General features: G+C 39.0%; 1 protein-coding gene and 1 non-coding gene across 3 annotated transcripts in view; one reads left to right on the top strand and one right to left on the bottom strand.

The window, feature by feature from the left end:
• The window catches only part of Phlpp (PH domain leucine-rich repeat protein phosphatase), a 107,634-nt gene extending 80,596 nt beyond the window's left edge, over positions 1-27,038 (top strand). For both annotated transcript variants that reach the window (XM_076770963.1, XM_076770962.1), the window contains 13 exons: positions 14,008-14,165; positions 14,637-14,783; positions 20,468-20,615; positions 21,631-21,756; positions 21,847-22,000; positions 22,121-22,181; positions 22,273-22,527; positions 22,626-22,835; positions 22,892-23,054; positions 23,127-23,410; positions 23,840-24,679; positions 24,861-25,101; positions 25,257-27,038. In XM_076770963.1, the coding sequence (XP_076627078.1) occupies positions 14,008-14,165; positions 14,637-14,783; positions 20,468-20,615; positions 21,631-21,756; positions 21,847-22,000; positions 22,121-22,181; positions 22,273-22,527; positions 22,626-22,835; positions 22,892-23,054; positions 23,127-23,410; positions 23,840-24,679; positions 24,861-25,101; positions 25,257-25,715 (3,246 nt within the window). In that variant the 3' untranslated portion in view covers positions 25,716-27,038. The remainder of the gene's footprint in view (positions 1-14,007; positions 14,166-14,636; positions 14,784-20,467; positions 20,616-21,630; positions 21,757-21,846; positions 22,001-22,120; positions 22,182-22,272; positions 22,528-22,625; positions 22,836-22,891; positions 23,055-23,126; positions 23,411-23,839; positions 24,680-24,860; positions 25,102-25,256) is intronic.
• On the bottom strand, positions 21,226-21,345 carry LOC143345191 (U5 spliceosomal RNA). The gene has a single exon (XR_013080213.1). It is a non-coding gene; the product is annotated as a U5 spliceosomal RNA (small nuclear RNA).
• Positions 27,039-27,488: the final 450 nt, after the last annotated feature.

Here is a 27,488-nt window from a genome sequence, read left to right as displayed (position 1 = left end):
GACTCGTTCGGACACCTTCTGTCGCTCTAGAATGCTTGGCAGCAGCAAATGATCGTTTCACGATCCGTCGAAACATTCCAGCTCCTCGCGAAACGATGAAATAACATTTCTCGCGGGTCGTTCCCCGCGCAGAAAGAAATCTCATCATAAAGTTGACGCGACAAATTTAGCTCGACGCTCCAGAATTTTCGTGACTGCGGCTCCTTTCTTTCTTTTTCTTTTTTTTTTTTTTTTTTTTTTTTTACAGCCACCACCACTCGTCGACGATCGTATTTCCCTTTTCTCCTTTCGGTTTTTTCGCCGCCAGAAGCATATCGCATCACGTCGCTGTTTTATATTCTCCCGTTTGCATTTCACGCTGAGCGAAGCGTGTCGATCCAATCTCCAGTTGTTCGAACAAGTACTAGAACAAGCAATACGCAACTAGGTTGCGCCCATTTATTACAATCCCTCTGGACGGACCCAGACGCGTTTTTCCGGCCGTCGTTCGACACGCATCGCGAAACGAAAACGAACCCACGCGGATGAGGACGCTCCTCTGTTTTCGTCGATCGATGGATCCTCGATGACGGATCGAGTAAAGCTGTCTTAGGAAATGTATACGATTTTAGCAATCCCAGAAGCTTCGTAAAATTTAACTATTATTATACAGGGTGTTGTAATGGGAGATTCTAGAGGCCAAAATAAGACGAAAATCAGGAATACCAATTTGTTGATGGAGGCTTTGTTAAAAAGTTATTAACGTTCGAAGTTGCGGCTGTAGAACGGCAATTTGTCCACCTTCTCGAATTTTTTTCTCGAAACTGGGTAGGATTTCGGGGGTATGTGTATTCATCAAAAATGATTGTAATTGACCCTTGCAATCGAAAATAATTTTTTTAAAACGATTTGAAATTTTTTAATTTTGTCGAAAAATTTCACATCTCGAATTTTTTTCTCGAAAGTGGGTAGGATTTCGAGGGTATGTTTAATGACCAAAAATGATCGTAATTGACCCCTGAAACTAAAAATAATTTTTTTAAAACGATTTGAAATATTTTAATTTTGTCGAAAAATTTCACACCTCGAATTTTTTTCTCGAAAGTGGGTAGGATTTTGAGGGTATGTCTAATGACCAAAAATGATTATAATTGACCCCCACAACCGAAAATAATTTTTCTAGAACGATTTGAAATTTTTCAATTTCGCCGAAAAATTTAGGCACCTACCCCTTGTCGATTTTCCTTAAAAATTCGTTTTTGATTTTTAATAATTTCATTTGACGTCCTCCAGAAAAGTTATTTAATACTTTTTTGTAGGTATCCATGAGCTCTACTTCAGAAAAAAGTTTCATTGAAATATATTCACAATTGTAGGAGTTATGGCTGTTTGAAAATTGGACCATTTTTATGGGGTTTTTCTCATTTTGCGGGGTCAAGGACCAACTTTTCGAATATTTTTGCGATTTCTACATATTCTCCATCAAAATACGCGTAGTTTGCTTTTTTAAACATTAAAATCGTCCAATCCGTTCAGAAGTTATGACGTTTTAAAGATTGGCATGAAAGTTCTGGCCAAAAACTATATTTTCGGTAAGGAATATTTTTTTCGAAAATGGTTAGGATTTCGAGGTTATGTCTAATGACCAAAAATGATTAGAATTGACACCTACAACTAAAAATAATTTTTTTAGAATGATTTGACATTTTTTAATTTTGTCGAAAAATTTCACATCTCGAATTTTTTTCTCGAAAGTGGGTAGGATTTCGAGGGTATGTTTAATGACCAAAAATGATCGTAATTGACCCCTGAAACTAAAAATAATTTTTTTAAAACGATTTGAAATATTTTAATTTTGTCGAAAAATTTCACACCTTCCTGAATTTTTTTCTCGAAAACGCGAAGGATTTCGAAGGTATGTGTATTCACCAAAAATGATTAAAATTGACACCCGGAACCGAAAATAATTTTTCCAGAACGATTTGAAATTTGTTAAGTTAATTGTTAATAACTTTTTAAGGAAGCCTCCGTCAACAAATTGGTATTCTTGATTTTCGTCTTATTTTGGCCTCTAGAAGCCCCCATTAAAATTTTTCCCAGGGGTGGCCGAACACCCTGTATAAGTTGGTCGTACTTTAACAAATTTAATATAGGAGAAGCAAACATAGTGAAAGAATTTTTATAAAATCTATGTGCATGTTATTTTTGGGATCTTTGCTAATTTGCTATCAGTATTAACGTTTACTATAATGTAATTATTATTAGAAAATATATTACAAAGTCAAAATAATTCAACACCTTCAGTAATTGCATTATTGATTTCAAGAATTTTAAGAACGTGAAATCATTTAAATTTAATGAGTAGTAATTTTTATATTTGTTCAGTTATGAAAATATACCCAAAGACAGGAATATTAAGAAAAACTAACACGTGTACCGCAAAATTCTTGACGGGCCAAGTCGACGGAAGGATTAAATAAAGAATAAAGACGTCCGTTTCTTTAACTTTAGTTAGAAAGGTAGCCGGACTCGTACATTTCTGCAATTAAATCTTAAACGGGGTCAAAGTCTAAGTCAACATATAACGTTCGCGAACGTCTTATTAACAGCGGATGGGGAACTCGAAACTCTCTTTCCTCGGGCTGTACAAACTAACCCGAGGTTCTCTTGGGGAATTTTCTAGGGAATTAGTAATTAACAGCTGTCTCGTCTTCGTCATCGAAGCACGTGTCCGGGGAGGGTGTTTCAACAGAGAAATTTTGGATGCAAGGAGCGCGTGACGCGTGAACGAGGATCTTAATGAACCTCTGTTGTTGCTAGTCTTCGAAAACGTCGGGAACGCATGGACGTCGAGTTCAATAAAATTAGAAATTATCCGGAAGGAAATAAGAACTCTCGAGCCTCGTTTTAATTGAAACTCATCATATTTCAAGACTAATTAGCTCGGGTTCTTTATAATCGTCTTATTCGTACGTTTCGACCGTTAAGCTTCTATGGTCATCTTTGGTGATAACAAATTAATAGATTCTTTGATGTAATAAAATTGTTTTTCAAATAATAAATCAAAATTTTATATTTGTTAGACTTGGTATGTGCGTGAAATGGAACAAAAGCTGATTAATCTTGTCTGGAGGAAACGTTTCGACAATTTTTATTGCAGGATTGAATAATCTCTTATCGCTGAAACGTGCGAATAAAATTCCTTGGAGTAATTACTTTTCAGCGAGAAAATTGGAATTATTATTTTCCATTGGTTTTTCTTTTTATCTTGGTACATTTACAAATGTGAAGAAAATTCATTGAGATTACAAAGATACATAAAAGTATAGATTGTTCTATTATTTTATCTATATTATATGTATATCTATAGATAACGGCTAGACTTCGCGAATCACTCTGTATATTCTTGTTACGTGGAAGTGGATGCAGGCGAAAATAAAAGTGTTACATTTGCATGTTATTCATTATGAATATTCATTCGAATCTGCATGACGCCATGTAATGGATGCATTATTCCAGAACTTCTCGAAATCTTTTGACTTTGAGCCGCCTATGAAAAGAATATTAGACTTACAAAGGGACGAACTTCCTTTGAAATTCTATTATTTCCCGCCAGGACCAATAATAACACAATGATTCTATAAACAAGCGACAAATAAAATATTTTAGAAAATCCAATGCACCAATAAAAAGAAATCAGATATTTTTTTTAAGTTTAAAAAAAATTGCTTGCGAAGTTTCTTTTAATTCCTGTTAATTGCACTTTTTCCAGAATCGATATGACGTTCATTTTTAACGAGCAATTAATGTCCACCAATTTTCAATCAAATTTACATCGACGTACAACCGAATCAATGTTGCGCTAAACGTTTAATAATTCGAATAGCTATCAATTTTCGCTACCTGTTCTAATTAATTTGTTCTGTGACGAACGTGCGCGAAGTAATGAGACCATTGGCGCGATACACGCACGGAAGTTCCAGCAAAATTCTTTCATTTTCGGCGTAGTCGAACGAAATAATTTTTCCGCCTAAACAATCATTTTCCCGTGTAATTAAAATAGTAGAAACAGAATTCGTTTCGTCGAAGCGGAGTTGAAAAAATATTTGTATGTATTTTATTCACCTTGTTTACTGAGCCTCGGTTCTTTTTATTGATTCGAAAAACTCAGTATACCTCGTGTGTGCGTATACAGGGGTGAGTTATTTTAATTTTAACACTAGAACTACAAAACGATAGATGCTTGAAGGAATGTACGATACAATAGAGATAAATGTTTATTCAAAATTGCAAATTATTGGGAACCACTTCCGGTAGTTCTAGTCTTAAAAGATGATTCTGTGGTCTCGAAGTATTTGTTCGAAAATTCACGAGGAATAAAATTTTTATTGAGTCAATTGTGACAAAAATATGGTATTACAGCGATCGTATGATGTACGATAGAGTATAAAACGACGGTTTATGGTCATTTTTAATTGGAATCGATCACGAGGGTGGATACTAAATTTTATTTAAAAGTTTACGATCGTCCAATATGGCGGCGATCCGCGTCGATGCGTTCTCCAAGACGAAGAACGAAAGGTATTACTTTTTCAACTTTCTCATTTTTCGTCGTATTTCATCGCGTTAATCCTGGCTGGGGAGGGGATCGAATGCTTGTGAATCCGATTGTCCGTTCAACGAGAAAAGGGACAGGGAACATGACGTAACAAGCGGAAGAAAGAAAGGGCGTTTATCACGCAGCATCGACCAATGACAAAGCTCTGACAGCGAGGTAGACAGTTTCCAGCAAAAGGGAGGTAAAGAGGGAATGAAAATAATCGCGACAGGTGCGAATAAAATCTACTTAGAGCAGTAGTTTCAATCTTAAAGTATATCACAGTCCACCATTTTGTAATTTTCCGATACTTGAAACAAGATACATTTAAACTGGACAGTACTGAATTAAGAGTTTATATTAGAGAGAAAACTTAACTTATTCTTTTCTTTAACTGTTTGTCAATGTGATTTTCCAGTACTCGAAAGAAGATATACTTAAGTAAGAGATAATATTAGACAGAAAAGGATCGAGGTATGCTGTGCATTATTTTTAGATGACAATGTCATTTGAATTGCACAAATCTTGGTACCATTTCCGGTAGTAATTCAGTAGAAGAGTTTCAGTTTTACGAGAAACACGAGACAAAGGTAGAGAAGGAGCAAGCAAAGGGACGACCGCTAATCTTCCGCCATTATCATAAAACCACCGTTCGGCGATCTAACTGGATCGAGTATTCGATGCACAATTTTTGTCCCGTCCGCGCCATTTTCCCCGGGCATTAGCAGCGACGAAACGGAGAACAGATGGCGAAGGGCAGTAAAGGAGCTTTACGGGACGCGTGGTGGCATGGTAAATTCGCAATTTACGGTAATTTTTCGCAATCAGAACCGTCTACGAGGAGAACGATCCGAGACACGGTAGAAACGAGAGGGACGAGGCTAGCGTAGGTTAGGATTAGAGGGAGAAAGGGTATAAAAGAAGGAGGGGGAGGAAAGGGGGAAACGAACCGTTAGTGGCGCGGATTTCAACAGTACGGACACGCGAAATTGATCCTGAAATTGGTCATTACGGAAGTCTACTGGTCGGATCGCGACGATTGCGCGATGCTCGAAACCCTGGCGGCCATATTGGATCTTATATCGAGGCTGATCAGCACGCGTTCGATTAGATTGTATCGAGAAAATTGAAAACTATAAACTATTTTAGCTTCTCGGACTCCCTAGATTGATTTCTTATTTCAGTAATAAAATAATCCTCTATTTGAAAACAAAATGGAGTCAGTCAGAGTATCAGAACTAACAGGGGGACCTTACATTTGTGGGAATTGATTTTCAAACGACAGAAGATGCAAGTTATAGTATGTATGCAGTATCAAAAGTAAGCAGAATTAACGACATTAACAAGTGTATATTCATTTAGGTTCGTACGATTTTTTTTAGTAGCATTCATTTCCATCGAATCGATAGCAGAAGTCCATTAATCATTCCACTGATTTCGAATTCTTTCGTTACATCGAGCGTTTATTTATAACGAGCAATTAAATGGCCATCAACTTTCAATCGAATCTACATCAAGATCGTCGACGAACGACCAACCGAATCAATTTGTGCTAAACGTTTAATAATTCGGATCGCTGTCAAATTTTCCCTCTGCGAATTTATGGTCGAATGGAATCGAATGAAATTTGCATGAAAGGCGTTCTTCGAAATAGCTTTCACCAATGAACAATAATATTCCTGTCTCGTTAAAACACTCCCGGAAATCGTACTTTCAATTTACGCGTCGAATTTATTTTGCACTGATAAATGTTCCGCAACGTGTCGTAAGAATTTATTGCGACGTATCGCAGAATTTTATGTATTATAACAGCATTGGAATAGTTCACAAGCGCCATTGGAGCAAACACAGACCTCGCATAATGGCGGTGGAGCTCGAATAATCGAGAAACCATAAAGTGGAACGTTAATTGAGATTCTACAATGTTAGGATGGGAGGACCTGTCGATAATCTGATCGCTCACTTAGTGCAATCAAGTACCAAACGAAGGATTTAAATTGAAATCCGTGTCCAGCAATCCCATCGATTGATTATCTTGTCCCCCTCACGGGAACTTCCTGAATAACAATTTCTAGCCACGGAGTATTATAACAATAGTATCGATTCTACTATACCACATAAATAAGCAAGAATTAAAATAATTTGTCAACTAATTGATGGTAAAACTAATTTGTGCTCGAATCGAACAATTACAAGATGATCTAAAATAATGTTTTTGAAAAACAAAGCTAAAGTATTGCTCCGAAGCAGGAAACTAAATAATACGTAAAATGTAAATAAAATTCAAGAAAAGTGTTATGTGAAGAATCTATTATAGCACCGTATACAAAGATAATTTGGCAAATTAGGAATATCGGAGTCAAGAAAGTTCCAATAGGTTGCAAGCGTGTAGGAGAGACGTCGATGTAATAAAATCCGGCTGAGAATGAATCGACAGAACATGATGAGATGAATATAGAGAAAGTAGGTTAGCAGAACGTCACAATAATGTAACACGAAGATCGAAATAACACGAAATATCGTACATATTACCGAGACTCTTGAGCAAAGATTCGAAGAAATTGCAAAGTATGGTCCAAAATGTTCAGTTGGTACATTAAAAAAATAAATAAAATTTATTCGATGTATTTGACATTTTTTAAGAAGAAGGGTTTAGTTTTGGGATTAAATTAATTTCATTTCGTATCTAGATTTAGAATTTTAAGTTTGATATGTCGTCCTCTATGGATCGATAAAGAATCATACAAAAGTACCTTTGGTAGGCGCCTCTGCTATTCAGCTTTCGCGTCCGTTGTCGGAGAACTGTCTTATGTCAATTCTCGCTTCCTCCGACTCATTGTCCCTTCTGGACTCTTGTTCTTGTATTAAAGGGAATGGGAAAGTAAATTCGCTAACAAAGGGAACTACAGTCGAGGAATCCATAATGGACACAAAGATACGATCTTCTGCAGGAGTAGCAATTCACATTCCAAAGTCCCTCGAGGAAAGTATTGTGTCTAATTTCGGATAAAAGTGTTCTTAGAAACGAAGAATCCAACAGACAGCCAGGGAAAGATGAAGTCTCTGAGCTTGGAATGTGCTTGAAAGGGCAGTGTTACTTTGTACAGACAGTACATAAAATATGAGTTGTTTAATAGTACTGATGGACGCACTTAGCCATTTCCCTGCGCGGAGTTTGTTAAAATTCCTTTGCAGGAAAATTCAGTTACTCCGTACTCTGCAGTATCTATATTGGGAAAGATCAAAAATGGACACTGTCGTTTAGAGTACCAAGTTTGCAATCTACAATCTTTCTATATTCCCTGGTAACATCATTGTTATTAGTTGTATTCGCACAAGTTCAGATTTCTGAAAAGAGCACGCAAATCCAGAAGATCTGGGGAATAAGTTAGCCAACCAAACACCAAACACAGAAGCTGTACCGAAGGGATACCGTGTATTAAAATGGCTTCCTTCGTCAGCGAATCTACTTCCTGTAGCACCCCCGCGAGCCAAGGGCCAGGAATTTGGAGAACGTGTGGGCTGACCAAAGTCAATGTTCCAACAACAAACACCCAGAAACTATACACTAAAGTTACTGTTTACCAGAGTTGGGTTAAAATGGCTTCCATCGTCAGCGAATCTACCTCCTCCTTCCCTCTAATACTCAAATATAATAAAGAATCCATGAGCAATTGGAGAACGTAAGGCTAATACGAGCCAGTCTTGCAACGACAAACATAAACAAACTGTAATTTAAAGGATGTATCAAAATGGTTTCATTCATCTTGTAGGACTTAAATGTATAAAAATCATAAAATTCCAAGCTGTGTGGGCTAACTTAAAGGAGCCAGTGTTCCCAACCACAACAAACACACAGAAGCTTCTGTACTAAATGTACCGTTTACCAGGTTTGTTAAAGTGGTCGGGAATTGTTGCTCCCGACGAAATGGCACCGGACAGAGGAGCAGGTTGCGCGATGGTGGCCAGCTGAGCGTGTTCTTCCGGTTTACGTGCCACCAAGACACGCGACAAACTCACCGGGCTCCTCAGTGACGATCCCGTCGCCAGTCATGAATAATGCCTCGCATCCGGCGTCTGTTCGAGACGGTTCGCGGAGGACGTGTTCAAAGACGTTGAAATACCAAGTGGAACGCTTTCGCGGCGACAAACTGCGTCCGGGAACGGTGTTTGGACAATGTTTCGAAACTCGGTTCGGGGAGATGGACGCGATCGGTGCATCGTCGACGATTGTGGTTAAAATTGTGATGCATTGGCCAAACGGTGGCCACTCGGTTGGATTGTGAAATTCGAGAATGGAATCGCGTTCGACGTAGCAAAGTTGCTCGGAGCGTCCTAGATCTCGGCTTCGACGTCGGGAATTTTTCAATTTTTAATTTGCAATTTGTGAAACTTCGTGACGCGTTGTGATAAAATCTAGGAAATCGAGGTGTGAAAAGGGGGGATAAGAGGAAATCTCGTAATTTGCTAGTAATTTTAAATTTAATTTTATTTGAATCTCTTCGGTACAAAGGAATGGACTATAATTGTCGGTAGTGCCCCCATTTTTAATTTTCTTAAAAATCTTTTAAATATTTCTTTCGTCCGTGTAGATAGATCGATGGGTTTAAGTTTAATATGATTCTGGAAAAAATTAACATCTGTACGGCACAGTTGCGGCGTTGACACACTTTTGCGGCTTTCGCGTGTTGGTTGAGAGAAATAATAGCGTAGAAATAATAAATAACGCCCCGGTTGGTCGACGGTTCTCACGGCGGAGCTGTTCGGGATACGTTCGCGCTGTATCCTAAGGGTGAAAAGGATCATTCCCGTATTAGGAATAAATAAATAGCTCGACGCTGTTACGTAAACGCGTAAAACCATTTGATCGATCGTCAAGAAGACGGTGAGTAATGTCTTGCGTCCGTCCTGTGCTCGAAAACGTACGTTGCATTTTATTATCTTGAAATTCGTACGACCCCGAACATTATTAGACCGTAAACGATCGTGGTTACAATTAGTACAAAAACTGTAACGAGAAATTAATACTAAAAAATTGTTTACATTTTTATGGCCGCAAATTACACGTTTTCATTGGGACTTTCAGTAAATAAAACAGTTAGACACCTCTCGAGGATAATATAAAATAATTTCAGTAATGTTATTTGTTATAACAAGTAAACGAAAACGTATTATCGATGATAATAATCAGCAGTATACAATCGGTTGATTGCATAAAAAAATATATAATTAAAATTGCAAGTTAAAAGTAGCCTGTACTTAAATTCATAAAAAATGAATATATCATTCGTATCAACGTTTCGTAGGAATTTGTGCGATTCGTATAAATTTTTTCCCATTATTTGCAATTATATTTCGACGCGCAAACCGGGTGTACGAATATTAATAAAAGGAGACAACGTTAGGACCAGAAACTGAAAGCCACTTTGGCAATAAAAAGATCACTCGTCGACCTGCGAACCGTTCCGAACTTCCAATTGGAAAAGTTTGCCCCGAATAAAGCATGCAGGAAATGTTTAGGGCGTTAATGTTGGAAGGAGACACCGTTCGTAGATGAAACGGCAGGTTCAATTTAAAAGTACAAGGGACCGTAGAGGAACGCGAGAAAAATATGCAGGTGAGAGGTATCTTTTTCAACGAGCCGAGTCACTCGAATATTCGCGATGGGAATCTCCGCAGACGCGTTAAAGTATCCTTAATTAGCGTTCGCTAATTACCCGGTAGACATGCACGCGACGATCTGTTGTACACCGCCGCTCAAAAGTTGGGGGATCGATTAAATAGAGACGAATTTATGCGATTTTATTTTACCCAAAAATTATAAATGGTGGATAGTAAGGTTTCCGATTCAATGGAATTACCTTAGCAATAGTACACTAATTATATATAATATACAAAGTATTATAGTAGGTAAAAAATAACTTTTAGATTTTTATATTCCCCTTTGATTCCACGGATGTATTTTAAACTTTAAATCTCAACAAAGCCAGTTGTAATTTATATAAATAGATAGGCAAATAGAACTTCAAAATGGCGTCTGAACGTGGAAATATATCTATTTTAAAGTTAATATGTCCCGAGAGGTTTGTTATGCTGATTAAACTGTATTAAAAGACGGAAAACAAACAAATAAATCGTGTTTCGTGAAACACGGAATTGTAAACTCGTGTAGTGTTGTAATCAGAATATGTGGTCCGTAAGTTTTGAGCTGCGATGTAATTGAAAATGATGATGTTACGTCAGAACGAGCACGACGCGGGCCCCGTTACTTCTGGCTAATTCGTTTACGAAATCCTCGGTCGAATGCACTTTATCGTTGCATAATTTCGTAAGCAACGCGCCGGGAACGCGCTCGGGGTCACATTAATTTGATTAGTAATGGGCACAATAACCGTAATACGTAGCCGAAACGGAGATAACCGTAATCGCCGGGGGGTAAGCGAAGGGATTGTTTCCCTTAATCACTTTCTTGCAACTCGAAGAACTCTAATTTCGCAGACAGCTCGTTGGCGGAGATTCTTGTCAGAGAACTCGTTCGTGTACATAGGCGAACGTACTCTCGCAGTTCGTTCGTCGAATCCGAAACGGTTCGACGAACGAAAATGCTGTTGCGTTCCAACGGTAGATTCGCCAACCTAACGGACGTTAGGTTCGTGCTTTCCACTATTTTATGGCCCTCGAAACTCTTAAATTCTTCATTTTATTAATATCCAATACCATTCGATTGGAATATACTTTCTCCTCGTCGATTAGTACACAGTTTTACATAGACCATCGTTAGTTTCGATTTCTCAATTTTTCCAGTATATTCTAAGACTCTAAATGGGAAAGAACTGTTTACTTTGGCTCCACGAACGAGTTATCGGTATCAGTAAATAAAATGGATATTCGCATATTCTGGATTCGTGAATACTCGTGAAATTTCAATATGGAGTCCCAACAATTTACTAATTAACCTCAAATAGTAAACCCAGCTTCGTATTCCATATTTGTGTCATAACTTTTTAATATAACCTATGTTTATAAAAATATTGTCTTGTTTACTACTATACAATATACTGTTCGAATATTGAAGCCTGAAGCACCCTGTATAATATGAGATATCATTTTGTTTGACCTCCAGAATTATATAATATAAAGCAAAATTATTATTTTATATCCGATTTAATTGAATAGAACGTGTATTTTGATCATCGATGTGGGGGTTAATCGATCGAAGAGAATTTTTACGCGCAGCGCGCAGACTTCTCGCGCAGGTTGGCGCGCGAAAAAGTAAAATGTAAAAATGGCGCACGGCTGGTTGACACGCGTCCGCGATGGCGTGAAAACGAGCAGGAAACGAGGCAAAACGACGATTCTTGGCTAACGGGGCGCGTTTCGTGCGCCGCTCGCCGTGACGAGAAGGAAAAGAAGACAAACGGGACGAAGTGGAAGAAGAAGTTTCGTGTTCTTCGATAGGGGCTAACGATGGAAGTAACTTTTCTTGGTAGCGCTTGGGAAAGTTCCGGACGGCTGAACCGCGCGATAAAGTGGCTTTCGATACATGACGGAAACTTCTATGATTTAGGTCGTCGTTGCCATCTAGCCGATGCTCGTGTTCCGTAATAAATTTCGTTAATGGAGAACCTGGCGGTTGTTTTTCAGCGATTTTTCCCCGTCGGAATTGGTCCCGCGGGAGCAGCGATGTAACGAAATACGTTTCGAATATCAATTTCGATTGGCGTCGCGTTGATATAAGTCTTTATAATTAATACGACGTCCAGTATTTTTTAAATAACCACCTTGTGGAAATTAAAATTGAAAATAATGTCCAGAAATCCCTAAGGAGTTAAAAATAATTCTCTTGTAAAAATATTTAAATTACGTAGGAATATTTGTTTCAGGCTTGTATCAAAATTAATTTTCGCGTGTTCGCTAACAGGTATCGAACGATCTGAATCGATTCATTAACGCGCGGGTGTAGAAACGTTTATAATAATTTCCAGCGATTCGTTCGGTAAACGCACGGACGATTAAACGAGTTCGTAACAAACTATTCATTCGTGTCGTAATTAAATTGCGCTGTTTCTAGGTTTTCGTTAAAATTACAGAAATTTATTTCGCCCCGTTCGACAGTGGTTTTATCGAATAAAGTAATTGCAACGATTAAATTAAGGTTATTTGTTGCGCGGCTGTTCGACGACTTTAATTTGACTTTTAAAACGAACGGAAGTTTCCGTTTGTTAATATTACGGAAATCGTGGAAAACAGCGAAACGATGTCAAACGAAACAAAACTTTTGAAGTCTTCATTACTGTTTGGAAATATTCAAAGGGCTCGCGAGCGAACAATCAAATGTCGTTTGACGCGACATTTTTAGATTTTTTTTTTTTTTTTTAACCTCGTTTATTGCTTTTTCCAGCAGTTTTATATCAATATGTATACTTCAGCCTTTTATGGAAAACACGAAAGTATTTTTCGGTAATTCTGTTATTTTTTTCTTTCGATTCTGGAATTTTTAATAATTGGAGAGGTTCAAATTTTTGAAACGACTTCAATTTAATCACGATGTTAAATATTTACTAAAAATATTAATGGAAATGGAAAAATTTTAATGGAAGATTCTAGAGGCCAAAATAAGACGAAAATCAAGAATATCAATTTGTTGATTGAGACTGAGTAGTTTGTAAATTTCCTGGAACTGAGAGAGTTTTAATAAATTCAATGAAAGTTTATAAATGGCTGACTGTGATAAATACAATTAAACTTGTCGAACTTCAAACGCGATCGATCGATAGTTACTCGCGAAGAAGGCGAAGAATTAACTTCCTCGGACGTTGAAAATCGTTCGTTCGAAGGGAAAAATGTTGACAAAAATTGAGAAGGTGTTCGTGGATTTTATGAAGCTTAGTCGTTTGGTGCAGTGCAGCTTTCTGCATTTGGTGAAGTTTAAGGGAAAGTGGGGCGAATAGCGATCAAAGGGAGTGCAGTTTTTACGGAACAATTAATCGACGCGAAACTTCGAGTTCTCGATCGCAGGTGCGATATACGTGTATGTGGAAAATGGTACACATTGGGGATTTGATCGCCATTATGGAGGAACGTGACTTCGACAGAGACACCATCGATACGGACTCTCTGGAGTTCGAGGTAATGAAACTTCGTGCTTGAAATCGATTAAATGGAAATTAAAACGCGCGAAATAAAGAAGCGTGACAGTAAATAATATTACGAATATATTGTGAACACAGTGGCTCAGATTTTTATTTTAAGTCCATAAAATTGCAACAGACTGTTTGCTGTGATCTACCAAAAATTAAAATTACAAGCTCTGAATCCCAGATTGCTAAAATACAAAGGATTTGGCGAGGAAACTAAAAAGCTTTCCAAGGGCTGTTATAAGTTAATTTAATTTAGCTTCATTACGCTGAAAGCATTCTGTGTTATTGCAGGCTATACACTTGTCATCGTGCCCGAAGCAGTTGGATCTCAGCAATGGAGGTCTGTCAAGAATCCCTGACAGCGCTGTAGCATTCCCCGCCATTGAAGAGCTGGTGCTGAGCCAAAATCAGCTTACACACACCAACAACAATCTGACGCTTCTGCACAGGTACGATGTTCGAAATAAAACTCGATATCACTGGTTCCAAAATACTGTGTTGTCCTATTCCAGATTCTAAAATGTACCTCTAAAAAATTATTAAAATCAATGACGATCGTCTTTGATCATTTGTAAAGTTTCAATTATAGTTAATTAACAGTTATTAAGCTTCTAATAAATTGCAATACAAGATTATATAAAGGACAAAATAAAATCATACTGGTGTATACAAATTTTTAAACAGTTTCTACGTTGAAGCTTCTAATAAATTGTAATATGATACGTAAAAAATTCTGTCAGTTAGCAAAAGCTTTCAAATGTTCCGAAAGAATTGCAACGAATTATTAAATAAGCAATTAAGCTCCCCGATGCTTCTCTAATGTGACAATTACGAAACTCACGACGAACGAAAACGGTTGGATTATTTATTAAGACTATAATTGCAACGACTCGATTGCAGTTGAATTTTATATGTCGTAGGTTCCCGAAACTTCATATTCTCCATGTGGAGGGCAACGAACTGAAGAAAATTCCGCAAGAATTACTGGAGCTCAGGGGACTTACCTACCTCAATCTCTCGGACAACAAAATCGAGAAGATCCCGGCTGACATAAGCCAGCTTATCAAGTATGTAAAGTCGATTTTACCAGATTTCGATCCACGAAAAATGCTACGAACTGCCCGTCAGAAAAATGGCGTTCGCTGCATTTTTTCATAAACAGAAATATCCGGGGGATTATACAAAGAACCAATATTTATCAATTACCAAACATATTTTATTTGATAGTTATAAATGTACAGTCATAAATTGGTACGAAAGGATTAGGAATGACTGTGTCGGACGTGTCGACGGATTTCCAAACGCAAAGAGCTTCGACAATCGGTATCGATTCCCCTTTCCACTGCCAGTTGTCCACGGAATAGGTGATTTATCTTAATTAGCACATTGTCGACTAGGTAAGGGCGTTGCGGATGCTAGGAAATCGACAAATAATATATCCAATTCGGTGGTTCGTTCGATTAATTAACGGATAACTTTCTATTATCGGTGGGCGGAAGGGCTGTTGATTTATCGGTTGATCCGCGATGCGATAAACTCCGATTACCTTTGGAAATCGAATCGAAAGCCCAATATTATTAATGAGTGTGGTGTTCTGTTGATGAGAGATGCAAAATGGGAGGTCTGTCGAGCGCTTGCGAGAGAGACAAGAGCGTAGCCCTCTAGTGGCGAGTACGAGAGTATTTTTCACGCTGGTGGACGCGTAATTTCCAACTGAAAATTCATAAAACTCCATTGTGAGTGCAACGAAGATCAGTAACGGGTTAAAAACAAAATGGCGTCACGATTGAGTCCAGTATAAACAGTATCTTGCAATTTTTGTTGGTTCTTCTAGTCGATTCAAACATGTAATCAATTATGCAGTGTATTAGGTACATTTTATTAGATTCAGGAAAAAATTTCGTTTAGAATAAATGGAGAACTATTAGTCTTTTTTCTTTTTGTGGTATTTCGTGAGTAAAATAGAATAGTACATACGTCAAATGGTGTTGCCTTTGGGATCGAACAGTTTCTGTTTGAAACACTTTTCACTAAAATTATTACTGTTCTAGGAGTAGCAACAATATTTACAATAATTATTATCTATGTTAAATAGGTATAAATACCTATTGAACGAAGAGATATTTCTCTTTCAAATTCTACACTGAACAAAGTAATAATGATAAATTAATCTGACCAAAGGCAGTATACGATCACTGTTGAAGCAAGTGGACAGTTCTTTACAATTTTTTCATTGTAAATCTCTAATTTTGCGTGCAAGTTTTCTTAACTTTCAGCCCGCTATACTTTCGTGGAATTATTTACGTTGACTTTGTTTTCAAATTCGCCAAATTAGAATGAATATTTCATGATTTTGGCCGACCCTCTTCCGAGAAGGGCCAATCGCCGTACCGTTTGCTTTTATTTGTCTCTTTACCCATGAACCCTGTATAACATATGCAAAACGACCGATTCGAGGTCCGTGCAATTAAGGAGGCAGAGGTTACGCAAAACTTCTCGAAAACTGCTTTCCATCGACCGGAAACGTGGATGCCAAAGCTCCTGGCAGAAGGAGGAACTACGGGCGTGAGCACGAGCCCGCCGACACACACGTACGCCGGTTTTACACGTCGGATACACGCGTGCATACCGCGGTACGGGCGGATCGTTGAAAAAGAAATCACGAACGAAGACGCATACACGCAGCGACTGCAAAACCTAAGTCGACTGTCCGTTCACCGGTAGAATGGAGTTGGGCAACAACGCTCGGCCAGAAGTCATGCATGAGGGGCGCAGTGGCGCAGAAACGGCCAAGGAAGAGGAGCCTAACCGCGAATTAATGCGAAACTTTCCAATAATCGCGCGGATCCGACGGCCACGTTTACACGTCGAATTACCAAATCGAAATTATCGGTGTTCCAGAAAATATTCCGATCTGAAAACTGTTATTAATCGAAGATATACTTAGCTAATTAATCATTGCGTTTTCACGATCAATGCATTATATTGAAACTCCAAATAAACTTCCAAACGCCTATGAATGGGTGTTTCTCGTTAACAAGAAACGATCCTGGCCACTGTAATTGGCAATGCTAATTATAATACGTACTACTGAAGTTATTCAATAAAAAAATTCTTCGAATCACAACCGAAACGCGGCTTAAGTAACCGACTTTCTTCTGCCACGAAGATACAAAAGGCTGAATTTAATTAACATTAACAATAAGATCGTTGATATTAAATGCAGCATGGTTACCGGAAACTGTACGCAAACGCGTAGAAGGCCATACAGAATCATTGTTTATTTTCAGTATTTGTAAGAGAAAGAATTTTTACTCAAACTATTAATAATTACGTTTAATAGGAATTTTAAAAGAAATTTATATCCGGGATGTTTCGTGAAATTTGGGCACTTTGTTTCCATATTATAATCGTGGCAGCTTGTTTTATTCCAGCATGTGTAATCAACCCATTGTTTTCTTGTCAAAATCACAATAAAAACGTTTTCATGAACTTCTTCTTTATCTTCGTGTCTGCGAAGCGTGCCGCCATTTTGCTTCTCGGCAGAATTTTCGAACGCGCTGCATATTTAAAAGCCCGACCGGAACATTTCGTTATTCATAAGCGACTTGAGCAGTCTTTCTCTCCAAGAATGGATAAAAATTCCAAATTGACATCTAACGCGTCTCGTTAAATTTGCAAGTTCACGTCTTTCTTCGTACGTACACATCCGAGCGGAAAAGTCGAAGGAGAAGTTACTTTATACGGTTTCTGCAGCCATTCTTCTACCTCGCGAAGGGTACAAAAGAATCGTTTGAAACATTTAATAGGGTCTCCGGTAAACTGCGTGTAAATCTCGAAGGACTGGGTTGCGTACATACGAAATGATAAAAACGAGGAATATAATCACAGATCTCTGGCCACACGTTACATTTTCGGTAATGAATTTTTTTCCTTGAAAATGCGTGGAATCTTGGAGTATATCTATTCACCAAAAATTATTGTAATCGACCCCCCTGGCTAAAAATAATTTTTTTAAAATGATTTGAAATTTTTCTTTTTCGCTGAAAAATTTAGACACCTTCTACTATAGTTATTCTACTTGATTTCCCGATAAATTCCTGAGATGGGTTATATTCCGTAACAAGAACAACGTTGATGATCAATCAACGTCCCCCAGCAGTCAAAGTGGCGGTCCAAAAAACCGTCGAAGGGCACAATGCGAGCGTATAGCGATCGAAAGGCGACCCAAGAGGACGAGGAACCTCTCTCCAAAGGAACAAGACGGTGGAACCGTTTAAAATATTCAGCACTCTCGGATGCTGCACCTTGCAAGAGGATCTTAAAGAACGATCCCCGTAACGGTCTCGAGTTTCCCAACTCCGGGAACAAGAACCCTTCGGAAGAAGCGCCGTTTAAAAGCTCCTTATCATTGAATTTCTTCTCTTAACGAGCCGCGTGCTCCACATCCGCGAAACAATGGCGGTGAGACCCAACGAGTGAAACCGTGCAATTACTTCCCGATCAGAGAGTCCAATCAGAAAGAGCGCACATCCCTTGTTACTGTGGCCTCCATACAGAGGCGCGAACAGCCATCGAAGCTGATCGAGGCCTGTTGCTGCACGACTTAAGTATACCTAGGGTTATCTTATTATCTTGCAAACTCCGTGAACTGGGATTCTTGGGCAGCTCTCTCAGCTGCATGTAGGTCAGATCGTAATCGGTCGATTTTCAGGATTTCCAACACGTAGAAACAAATTGAGGGTATAGTCTACCGGAGGGGGGGAAATCTTTGGAAATATTATTAATTCCTTTTCGACTGATTCTTTGAGGGTTAATTTTCAAGGCGAGTCGAAGGTGTATCGCTGGAATTGCCAATTGTCGGAAGCTAATCCGTCTGTTCTGTTACGTCAGAGTGGTCAGCGATCCTTGGTCTCCCTCTTTCTTCCTCGACATAGTAGCCTCGGACATGCTTTGCCTCGCGACGGACTTCTTAGTTCCCCGAAGAACTCACGCGAGCGTGCACCACATCCCAACTACGCGAGCTCATCCTTGTAACTGGAAAAACGACCATCGTGCGAGGTATCGATAGAAAACGTGGGTACATTTTAGTGCGCGAATCGAGACTCGAGTGTTCGTTTAAAATGGCGTCGTCGACAGTGGTGGTTTCGTAAATTTTCCGGGAAGACACTGGGTATCTACTGCTTGAACAATCAAGCTCAAATCCCTGCTACAAGGTGTCTCGAATTTGTTCTGTCACGAGGGAATTCGTTTGAAGATATGTTCATGGAACACTCGTCTAGACTCTAGAGACGAAGTAATTATTTATCGATGGGTGAATTTTATTTATTGACTCTGTAAGGTTCGGGTTTCCAAAATGATGGGTTCTTAATTACGCGACGGGGGGATTAGAAGGAATTGAGAGGGTTTGTTGGACGATTGCGTAGGCAGCAGGTGCGCTTAGTATTGTCCGAGAAGAATCGTCGATGTTCAGACGGAATTCTTTAGCGAGGTGTGCACTCGGAGTGGACGAACCGGATACTCGCTGCAGGCAGTGAATATTTTAATGGATTATGAACGACTGAGAAATGCAAACGAAATTTCCTTGAGGATACAGTGTTCCGGAATACTCGAGGCGGTACTCCAGATCTTTAGAGGCGTCCTTGCTTTTTAAACGGCGTGTGCAGTATCCGGCGAACAGGGAATGGCAAAGCAGGTGAGAAGCGGCTGTGCGTGGCGGAATTAGGTGCGTGCAGAGGAATGGTGATTTATAGAATGAATATAACAAATAGCAAGACAAAGAAAGAGGAAAGGGATCGTAGATTTTTCTGTGAAATCAAAAGGGGCACTTGGAAAATGCAATTGCACTTCTTTTTTTTTTTTAATCGGGCTATGATCTTTTTTACACGAATTTATTTTTTGAAAAGACCAATGACTCTCGACCAAGGGACCTTGGATTCACTTAGATTCAATTGGAAATTCAACAATGCGTGTAAAGATTCTTGCGTCTTACGGTTGACATCGTTTCGCCCGCCTTGCGGCGCAACGATTTCAATTTTACTTGAAAAAAAAACTGAAAGTTCGTCCGATGACACAGATGCTTACTGCCAGGAAGGTTTTCACCATAATTTGAAACTTTCTACTCAAGTGCACATCCTGTGGGCGGCCCGTTTAGGTTCACCGATTCGTTTGTCCGTGCAGCGAGGGTGCAACGTGCATTGACGTTAAACCACGTTGCACCGTAACTGTAACGCTAATTTATCTCGATTTATTTGATCGAACGAGAAACCGGAAGTACCGTGCAATTTAGACGCTTCGTCGATCCGGGCAGACTCGAACTTTTTTTTTTATTTCTTATGGACAAATCTGGATTTAGAGATTCATTCGATATTTATTTATTCTGAAATATTAATCGTTTCATCGAAGAGATAATTTATTAACTTTAGAGTTAGTTTGAGTCTCTGTGAAGATTAGAATTACGTTAGATGAATGTTGTATCGAAAGATTACTTTCTAGCGATGGTAATTGAAATTATGAATTAAATAATAATTGAATTTTCTAATTAAGGAACGATGAACGATTGATTATTAAATTATGACGTAAGAATAATCGAGCAAGGCACTAGCAAAGCTGTAAATAACGTTTAATGTTCGCTTTACGTAACGATCTCGATCGAACGATAACAAGTGACGAAACGCTTAGAAATTTCGTTTCAATAATAACTCGGGACTGTGTACCAATGATATTTTTCTCTTCGTTTCTTTTTTTTCAGCCTGAAAGAATTGATCTTAGATCGTAATGGAATTAAAGATTTGCCGCACGAAGTCGGCGAGCTGAAGAACTTGAGAAACATTTCCTTGGCTGGGAATTGCCTCAACAGTCTGCCATCTTTCTTCAACATGCGAGCCTTCATGCTAACGGTACGTTGCGTTACATTTTATAGAATTATTAAACTATTTTGTAATTTCAAATTCGCGCGCTACGGTACTGTTGCAACGAACAGTCACGGAACGAAGTTTATCCGCATTACGGAACCCACCATTCCCAGCAAACGTATGAAATAATTATTCTAATCAATTAATACGAAACCGTGCATCCTAGAAATCTGGTTAAATTTCTAAAAATATCCGCGGAATTTTATCAAAAAGAAATGATCGTTAGGTAAAACATTAAACGATAGATTCTATTTAATGCAAATTATTCCTCGTAGGAAGTAAAGTTAACAAATATTCGAATAAACGTTACAGAAAAAGATCTCCACGATTGTGAATAATCGAACAAAATAATCTTATCTTCTTAATCTTGATTATTGTTAGAAGTACATATTTCCAGACGCGTTAATTGTAAGATAATTACTATCTATATTACTCATAGATTATAGATAAACAAACTAATTAAAAGCAAAAACAAACTTCTATTTCTTTCTAATCTTTATTGTTTGCTTTAATCTCGATCACTCCCCTTTCACACAATTCGTTGAATTGTTAATTGTTATTAAACCTGTAAAAATTTTGTTTTTCACTCGTTTATGACCCAGCTTTCGCTGAGTACCCAAAAAATTATTCTATTTTCTCACAAATGTTCCCCTCCACGGAAATCTTTAGTAAAAGGCGAAAGATTTATACGTGTTTTGAAGGGAAACTAGAGTTAATAAAACAATTTTTGGAAGGGATATATGGCTACCTGAGAGCAATTATTACTTGCGAGTAATGCATTCTGTTGGGAGCCACCTAGTAGACACGTGGTGCAACACTATATAGTCAGGGCCGTACATACGCTACTAGTCGCCACGTACACTATATTTTATATCGCTACACCCATATACATTGTATATAAATTTAAAATTATACAGTATAATTTCCAGAAATGTTCCAATTATTTTTAATAGCATAATAAATATTGTCTGGCGACTAGAAATTTTTGTCGTTGTTTCAGGACGTTTTGTCAAAAACCGACAATGCTAGAGTATACAAGGATGAGAAAAATAACCAGAATTACCTGTACAAAGTCAATTTGCGGAACAATCAATTAAAAGGAAACATCATTCTTGGAAATTACGGAGTAAGATCTTAATACTCTAATAAGCGTACTGTAGATTCTTCGAGGTAACGGTTATTGATCATTTTCGTTTCTATTTCTTCTTTAATCAAGAATTTAACGCATCTAGACGTCAGTGAAAATAGCATTGAGAAATTGGACATCAGTGCTCTTCAGGAATTACGGAGCGTACGTTGCGCGCGAAATATCTTGACAGAATTGACGGTCTGCGGGAGGAATCTTGTGTCACTTATTGCTGGAAATAACAGTAAGGTTCTACCCCTTTATTCTTTAAAATCCAATAGTACTACGCACGCAAAAGAAATTAAACAATAAAGAAAATATAACTGGTTTTAACTTCTACAGTTCAACTTGTAATTTTTTATAGAATTGAAGAAATTAACTATTGAACCTGTGCCAATCACTCTCGAACACCTGGATGTCTCTTAGTGAGTCGAAATCCAATATATTAATATGATAATAGTTTATTCCATTGATGTAATACATTTTCTATATTTCACGACTATATATTGATTTTAGTAACAACTTGGACGCTCTTCCAGAATGGACGCCGGACCTTCCGGTTTTGCGTGCCCTTTTTGCCTCTCACAATGCTCTAACAGCCCTTCCCGACAGGCTGTTAACGCAGCCGTCGCGTCTGGAAGTTCTTCATCTGCCCCACAATAGGCTACAAGCTCTTCCACCACCCAGGAAACCGCTGAACATTGTTCACTTGACGCTGCAAGACAATGCACTGACAGCATTACCCACGAGTTTCTTCGTCAATACGGAAAAGTACACAATTCCATGTCATGCGTTAATCGTCGTTTACGCGATATATAAATTAACCATAATATATACAAACGATGTAACGGCGAGTTTCTTTTCCTCAGAATGAAGGTCCTAAACCTCTCCAACAATCGGCTATCGGAACTTCCGCATCTGGGCGAAGGAAACAGAAATCGGCACAGCAACCACAGCCTGGAAAAACTGTATCTCACTGCGAATTGTTTAACGGACACCGCGTTAGATACTCTCGCAAAACTGGCATCCCTGCGAGTTCTTCATATAGCATACAACACTCTGGACACACTTCCAGAAAGGTAGCATTCCCAGCAAATTACAAGAGATTAAGGATAATACTTCTACTTACTTGCAGTTGCACCGCATCGTGGAGAGATTTGGAGGAATTAGTACTATCAGGGAATCGTCTTCAGTACCTGCCCGATAACGTAGCCAATCTGCGTCATTTGCGTGTTCTACGCGTCCATTCCAACCGGCTTCTAACTTGTCCCACGTTCAATAAAACGACATCGTTGAAGGTAATGTTACATTTGGAAGTATAACAGAATGAACAAAATGTATGGTAAGGTAAATGGACAAACTCTACGTAGGTATTGGACTTGGCTCATAATCAACTGGACAGAGTGAATCTGGCTACTTTAGTCCCGCCTCAACTGCAGTTTCTGGACATATCCTGTAATTCGAGGCTCCACGTGGACCCTAGACAGTTCCAAGTGTACAGATCTCAGCGACCGATATCGTTAGTTGATGTGTCAGGACAAAATAGACCGAGCCTACCCTCTCATCCTCATCAGCAGGAGATCGTTTCCGCGGAGAAGGGTGCGGAACAACCATGGAGGTTGGGATTTTCGGAAACAGCTGGGTCCAGGGAGAGGTAATGACACTTGACCTCCACTCTATCTTTACTCTGTATACTATTAGACATGAATGTTTCATGTCAATCATCCTCTAAATTGACATTGATCTTTGTCGGGTAGATTGCATGCTTAGTTTTTATCAAGCTAGTTAATAATAGACAAACTACTTGAACTAGCGACGTATCATGTAACTTACTCCAGCGAGGGTCGGCCAAGTCCTCGTGCGGCTATTTAATAGTTAAAGTGAATAATGTCGCTCGAGTTTGCATGCTTCAATCTAATCTCAACAGACACTTGACTTGATATAAAAACAATTGGCTTAACATCGCCAGGAGATAATATAATTTTATATAATGTCCCTATGCATGGTAGAAACTGGAAGACTCTTCTTCGATGATGTTTCTCATTTTTAAATTATTACAATTCAGATTTATAATTCTGGGCAGATTGTACGTTTCGCAAGTTCGAATGCCATCGTTCTGCAATGTGGAAGGTCTGTTCGGTATATTCGATGGCGGCTCGAACCAAGAAGCACCGAGTGCCCTCCAGGAAATGATACCGCGCTTATTGCTGGAGGAGAGGACCGTCAGGGAAACGTCAAAAGAATATTTAAAGTACACGCTGCTCTCGGCTCACCGAGAATTGAAGGAGAAAGGTCAGAAGTACGGGATCGACGCTACCCTGGCGCACATCGTTAGAATTCAATCGCAACAAGGTTTCCCGAAGGCGTCCACGAGGTATTCGTTAAAGGTGGCTTCCTCCGGAGACGCAAGAGCAGTCCTTTGCAGAGCAGCCGGACCATTGACCTTAGCCCCGCCTAAGAAAGTTCCCGTGAAGAACCAGCTGGGCAACGCAGCCATGTTCCCTCTGGTAGTTCCCGACCCGACGTTCGATGAAGTCGATCTAGAAGACGACGACGAGTTCGTGATAATCGCCAATCGAAGACTGTGGGAGGTATTGAGCGTGCAGGAAGCTGTACGAGAAGCCAGAGCAGAGGCCAGCCCTGTCTTGGCCGCCAAAAGGCTTCAAGATCTGGCCCAGGCCTACGGAGCGGAGGATAATCTGAGCATCGTGGTCATTAGACTAACAGGACCTAATCAGGGCGATTTGGATCAGCTTATGAGAGAACTGAGGCATGCCGTTGGCAAAAACAGGGGTCAGACAGAGGGGGGATGTCCTTGTCCTTGTTGCGTGCCACCGGCAGCTCACAAACCACCTGGGCCCTGTTGCTGTCACGCGAACGAGGGCTATTACTTGAACGGGGTGTTGAAAAGTATAGTGAATAGGTGAGGAAGTTCTCGTAGTCATATTTCTACTTCGATCTCCCAGTAAGTACTCGTTAAAAATTGTTCTAGTTAAATTACGTTGGAGGAACGCCTCTTGCCCGTCGATGCCTAACACGGTTATTCTATTATTGTGGTATTCGTTCCTAGTAATCTGTATAAAAATTTATGATGAACGATCCAGGACGAACAAAGCTCATAACGGATCTGGCAGATACTTCAAGAATCGTCGACCAGCGCAAGAAAATGAGAGTCCGCCGTACAAAGATGACAGAAGTTCACCGAGCGGTCAGTCCGATCAAGCCAGCGACAGCACTTTTAAGTCGAGACATCCTTCCGGTAGAGTCTGGTCTGGAAGTGCCGCTTCCAGGGCCACGAACAAAGCTCGCCAAAGCGTTTTCGTGAACGAAAATGGCACGAGAAAGGTAACACGAACGCGCGTCGATGGTAACCAATGAGTTCATAAAGTTCATACGCGCTCGAACGACCGTTACTTCGATATTTTAAATATTCAATGAAGAAACGAATAATTAATGTTGCAGTTTCTCATCGATGGTAGCCAATGAGTTAATTTTTACAGGTATCGACCTGCCTCGCGGCGCAAGAGGACACCGTGTCTGAGAGGTCGGGTGCCCTCAGCGAAGAACAGTTTCGCTGTTGGGAGTACATGCTGGAGCAAAATACTCAGCTCTTGTTCGACAAGGAATTGGACACCTTAACGAGGACGCCACTGCGCAGAGGCCAATCGAGATCCACGCCTCAATTAGGAAGCAATTTGCCTTTTCTGTCGAAGAGGTTCGGCAGCGCCAGATCCTTTAATCCTTCCCTCCCGCGGCCCCCCATCGTGCGATTCGGTAGCGGAAGAAGATTACTGAACGGAGGCCCGAACGCGGCTTACTTTGGCAGCCTTCAGAGGCTGATGCCGTACAATCTCGAATACGATTTCGCGGTCATTCAAGAAAGAAACGGTTTAGACTCTTTGGAACAGGACGCGACGCGAATGCAACAGTATTGGGGGGTAGCTACGACCGAGTTGTGATGTAGAACGAAGCGTCGTCCGATTTTGAAATTGTGATAGAATGTCGAAAGGTATATCTTATCAGTATTAACGGTCGATACGAAACGTCGGTAGATATACTGGGCTGTGTCAACAAAGATATTAGGAAACTCTTACTTCGATGTGAAATAGTAATACAGAGTCTCTCAAGTTGCGGTCCAGGAGTCTACAAACTCTCAGAAGAAAGGAAACAGCGTATTATGGTATAGTGGACTTCAAAAAATGGTTCTCCCAATATTTTATCCTTATTAGATTCTCCATCCACATTCTATTCATAAAGAAGTCTTAAATATTTGGAAACACTGGAAAATCGAAGAATTCTTTATTACTATTCAATGAAATATAATTATTTCATTCTGCTTTAGGGGGCTCGTCAAAGAGGTTTGAGAAACAGTACTGTAACTGATAAAACGACGCTCGTGATCTTCATCTTTTTTTCAGCCATACGATTCTTTTTTTGTCGACTCGAAACTTTCACTACTAGGAAACGAAGACAATGAAGGATATAAATAGAATAACGTTACGTAATCGGTGTGTTTCAAACCAACGTTTGAAAGACTTTGATAAAAAAAAACTCGTTAGTTTTCAATCGTTATGTACTCGTACCTTTCAACGAAAAAATTATTTAAGTATGGAACGTTATAACACATCGTAATATGAATGTAAATATTACAATGGACACTCGACAACGTCAAACGAAAATGTTCGAAAGGATGTTAAGTATAACAAGTGGAGCACACTTACAAAAATGTTGTACATAATAAATCGTGTATTATATTCTAGAATACACGTGACGTACATGTACAGATACGTGTTTAGTCGTGACAACTAATCGAGATAAGTTATCGTGAAGCCAAACCGTGAACTAAACGTTTGTATGATATGTGTGATTCTATTCAAGTAGCAAACAAGGCGATCTCTATTTGTACCGAGTATACGATTGCGTGGGATGTATTTGAGGAATCGGATCAAAATAGTTTCGAAATAAAGTTTTCGAATATTGATTTCATCCACGCTTATTTTTAATTTAAAATCGGTCGTCTGCAAAATTTTTTCCCCGTAAAAAGAATATTACAAAATGCTCGAAACACGTTACAGCAAGGACTCAATTTTATATGTAATCTATAAAAATTGTTCTCTTGTCTGTAATAACTATGAAAAAAAAACATATTTTTGTACCGAAACAAAATATAGCGACATGCGTACCTGAAATTACTATAAACAATCACCACCGAATCCTTAATACAACAAGCTGAAATTCTTCACATTTTTAACTAATATCTTGATTCGTTGATCCGAAATTGTACATTGCTTAGACTTCCTTTATTTTGTGTTTTTTAAACGCGCGGTGATAAATTAAGAAACTCGTATTCTCAGACATCATTCATTATCTTTGTTTTTCCGTCATCTAATGCCTTAACAACGACCTTGATAAGTATTATCTTATTTGTCGAGAGAATTAAACTATCTCGTTCCTCTATCGCAATGAGCAATTTTTTACCAAATTGACACTTTAAACAAGATAAGTGTAAGGAATAGACCTTTCTTTTGCTCTTTGCCATCAATCTATTTACATAAAGTGCAAAATATAATCTTTTAACTTTCAGTTTACAGAATGTTCCCATTTAAACGATACTTCCTGTATAGTCGGAAGCTGGCCATTAAGATAAGACGTTTACTGAGCACATAATCTCGAACAGAAAGACTAGATCTTTTTACTTTTCTTGATCTCAACGAATGTATCTACGATTACAG

The sequence above is a fragment of the Colletes latitarsis genome, chromosome 8, assembly GCF_051014445.1.
Source record: "Colletes latitarsis isolate SP2378_abdomen chromosome 8, iyColLati1, whole genome shotgun sequence".
NCBI lineage: Eukaryota > Metazoa > Arthropoda > Insecta > Hymenoptera > Colletidae > Colletes > Colletes latitarsis.
This window is presented reverse-complemented; position numbering and strand designations above follow the sequence as displayed.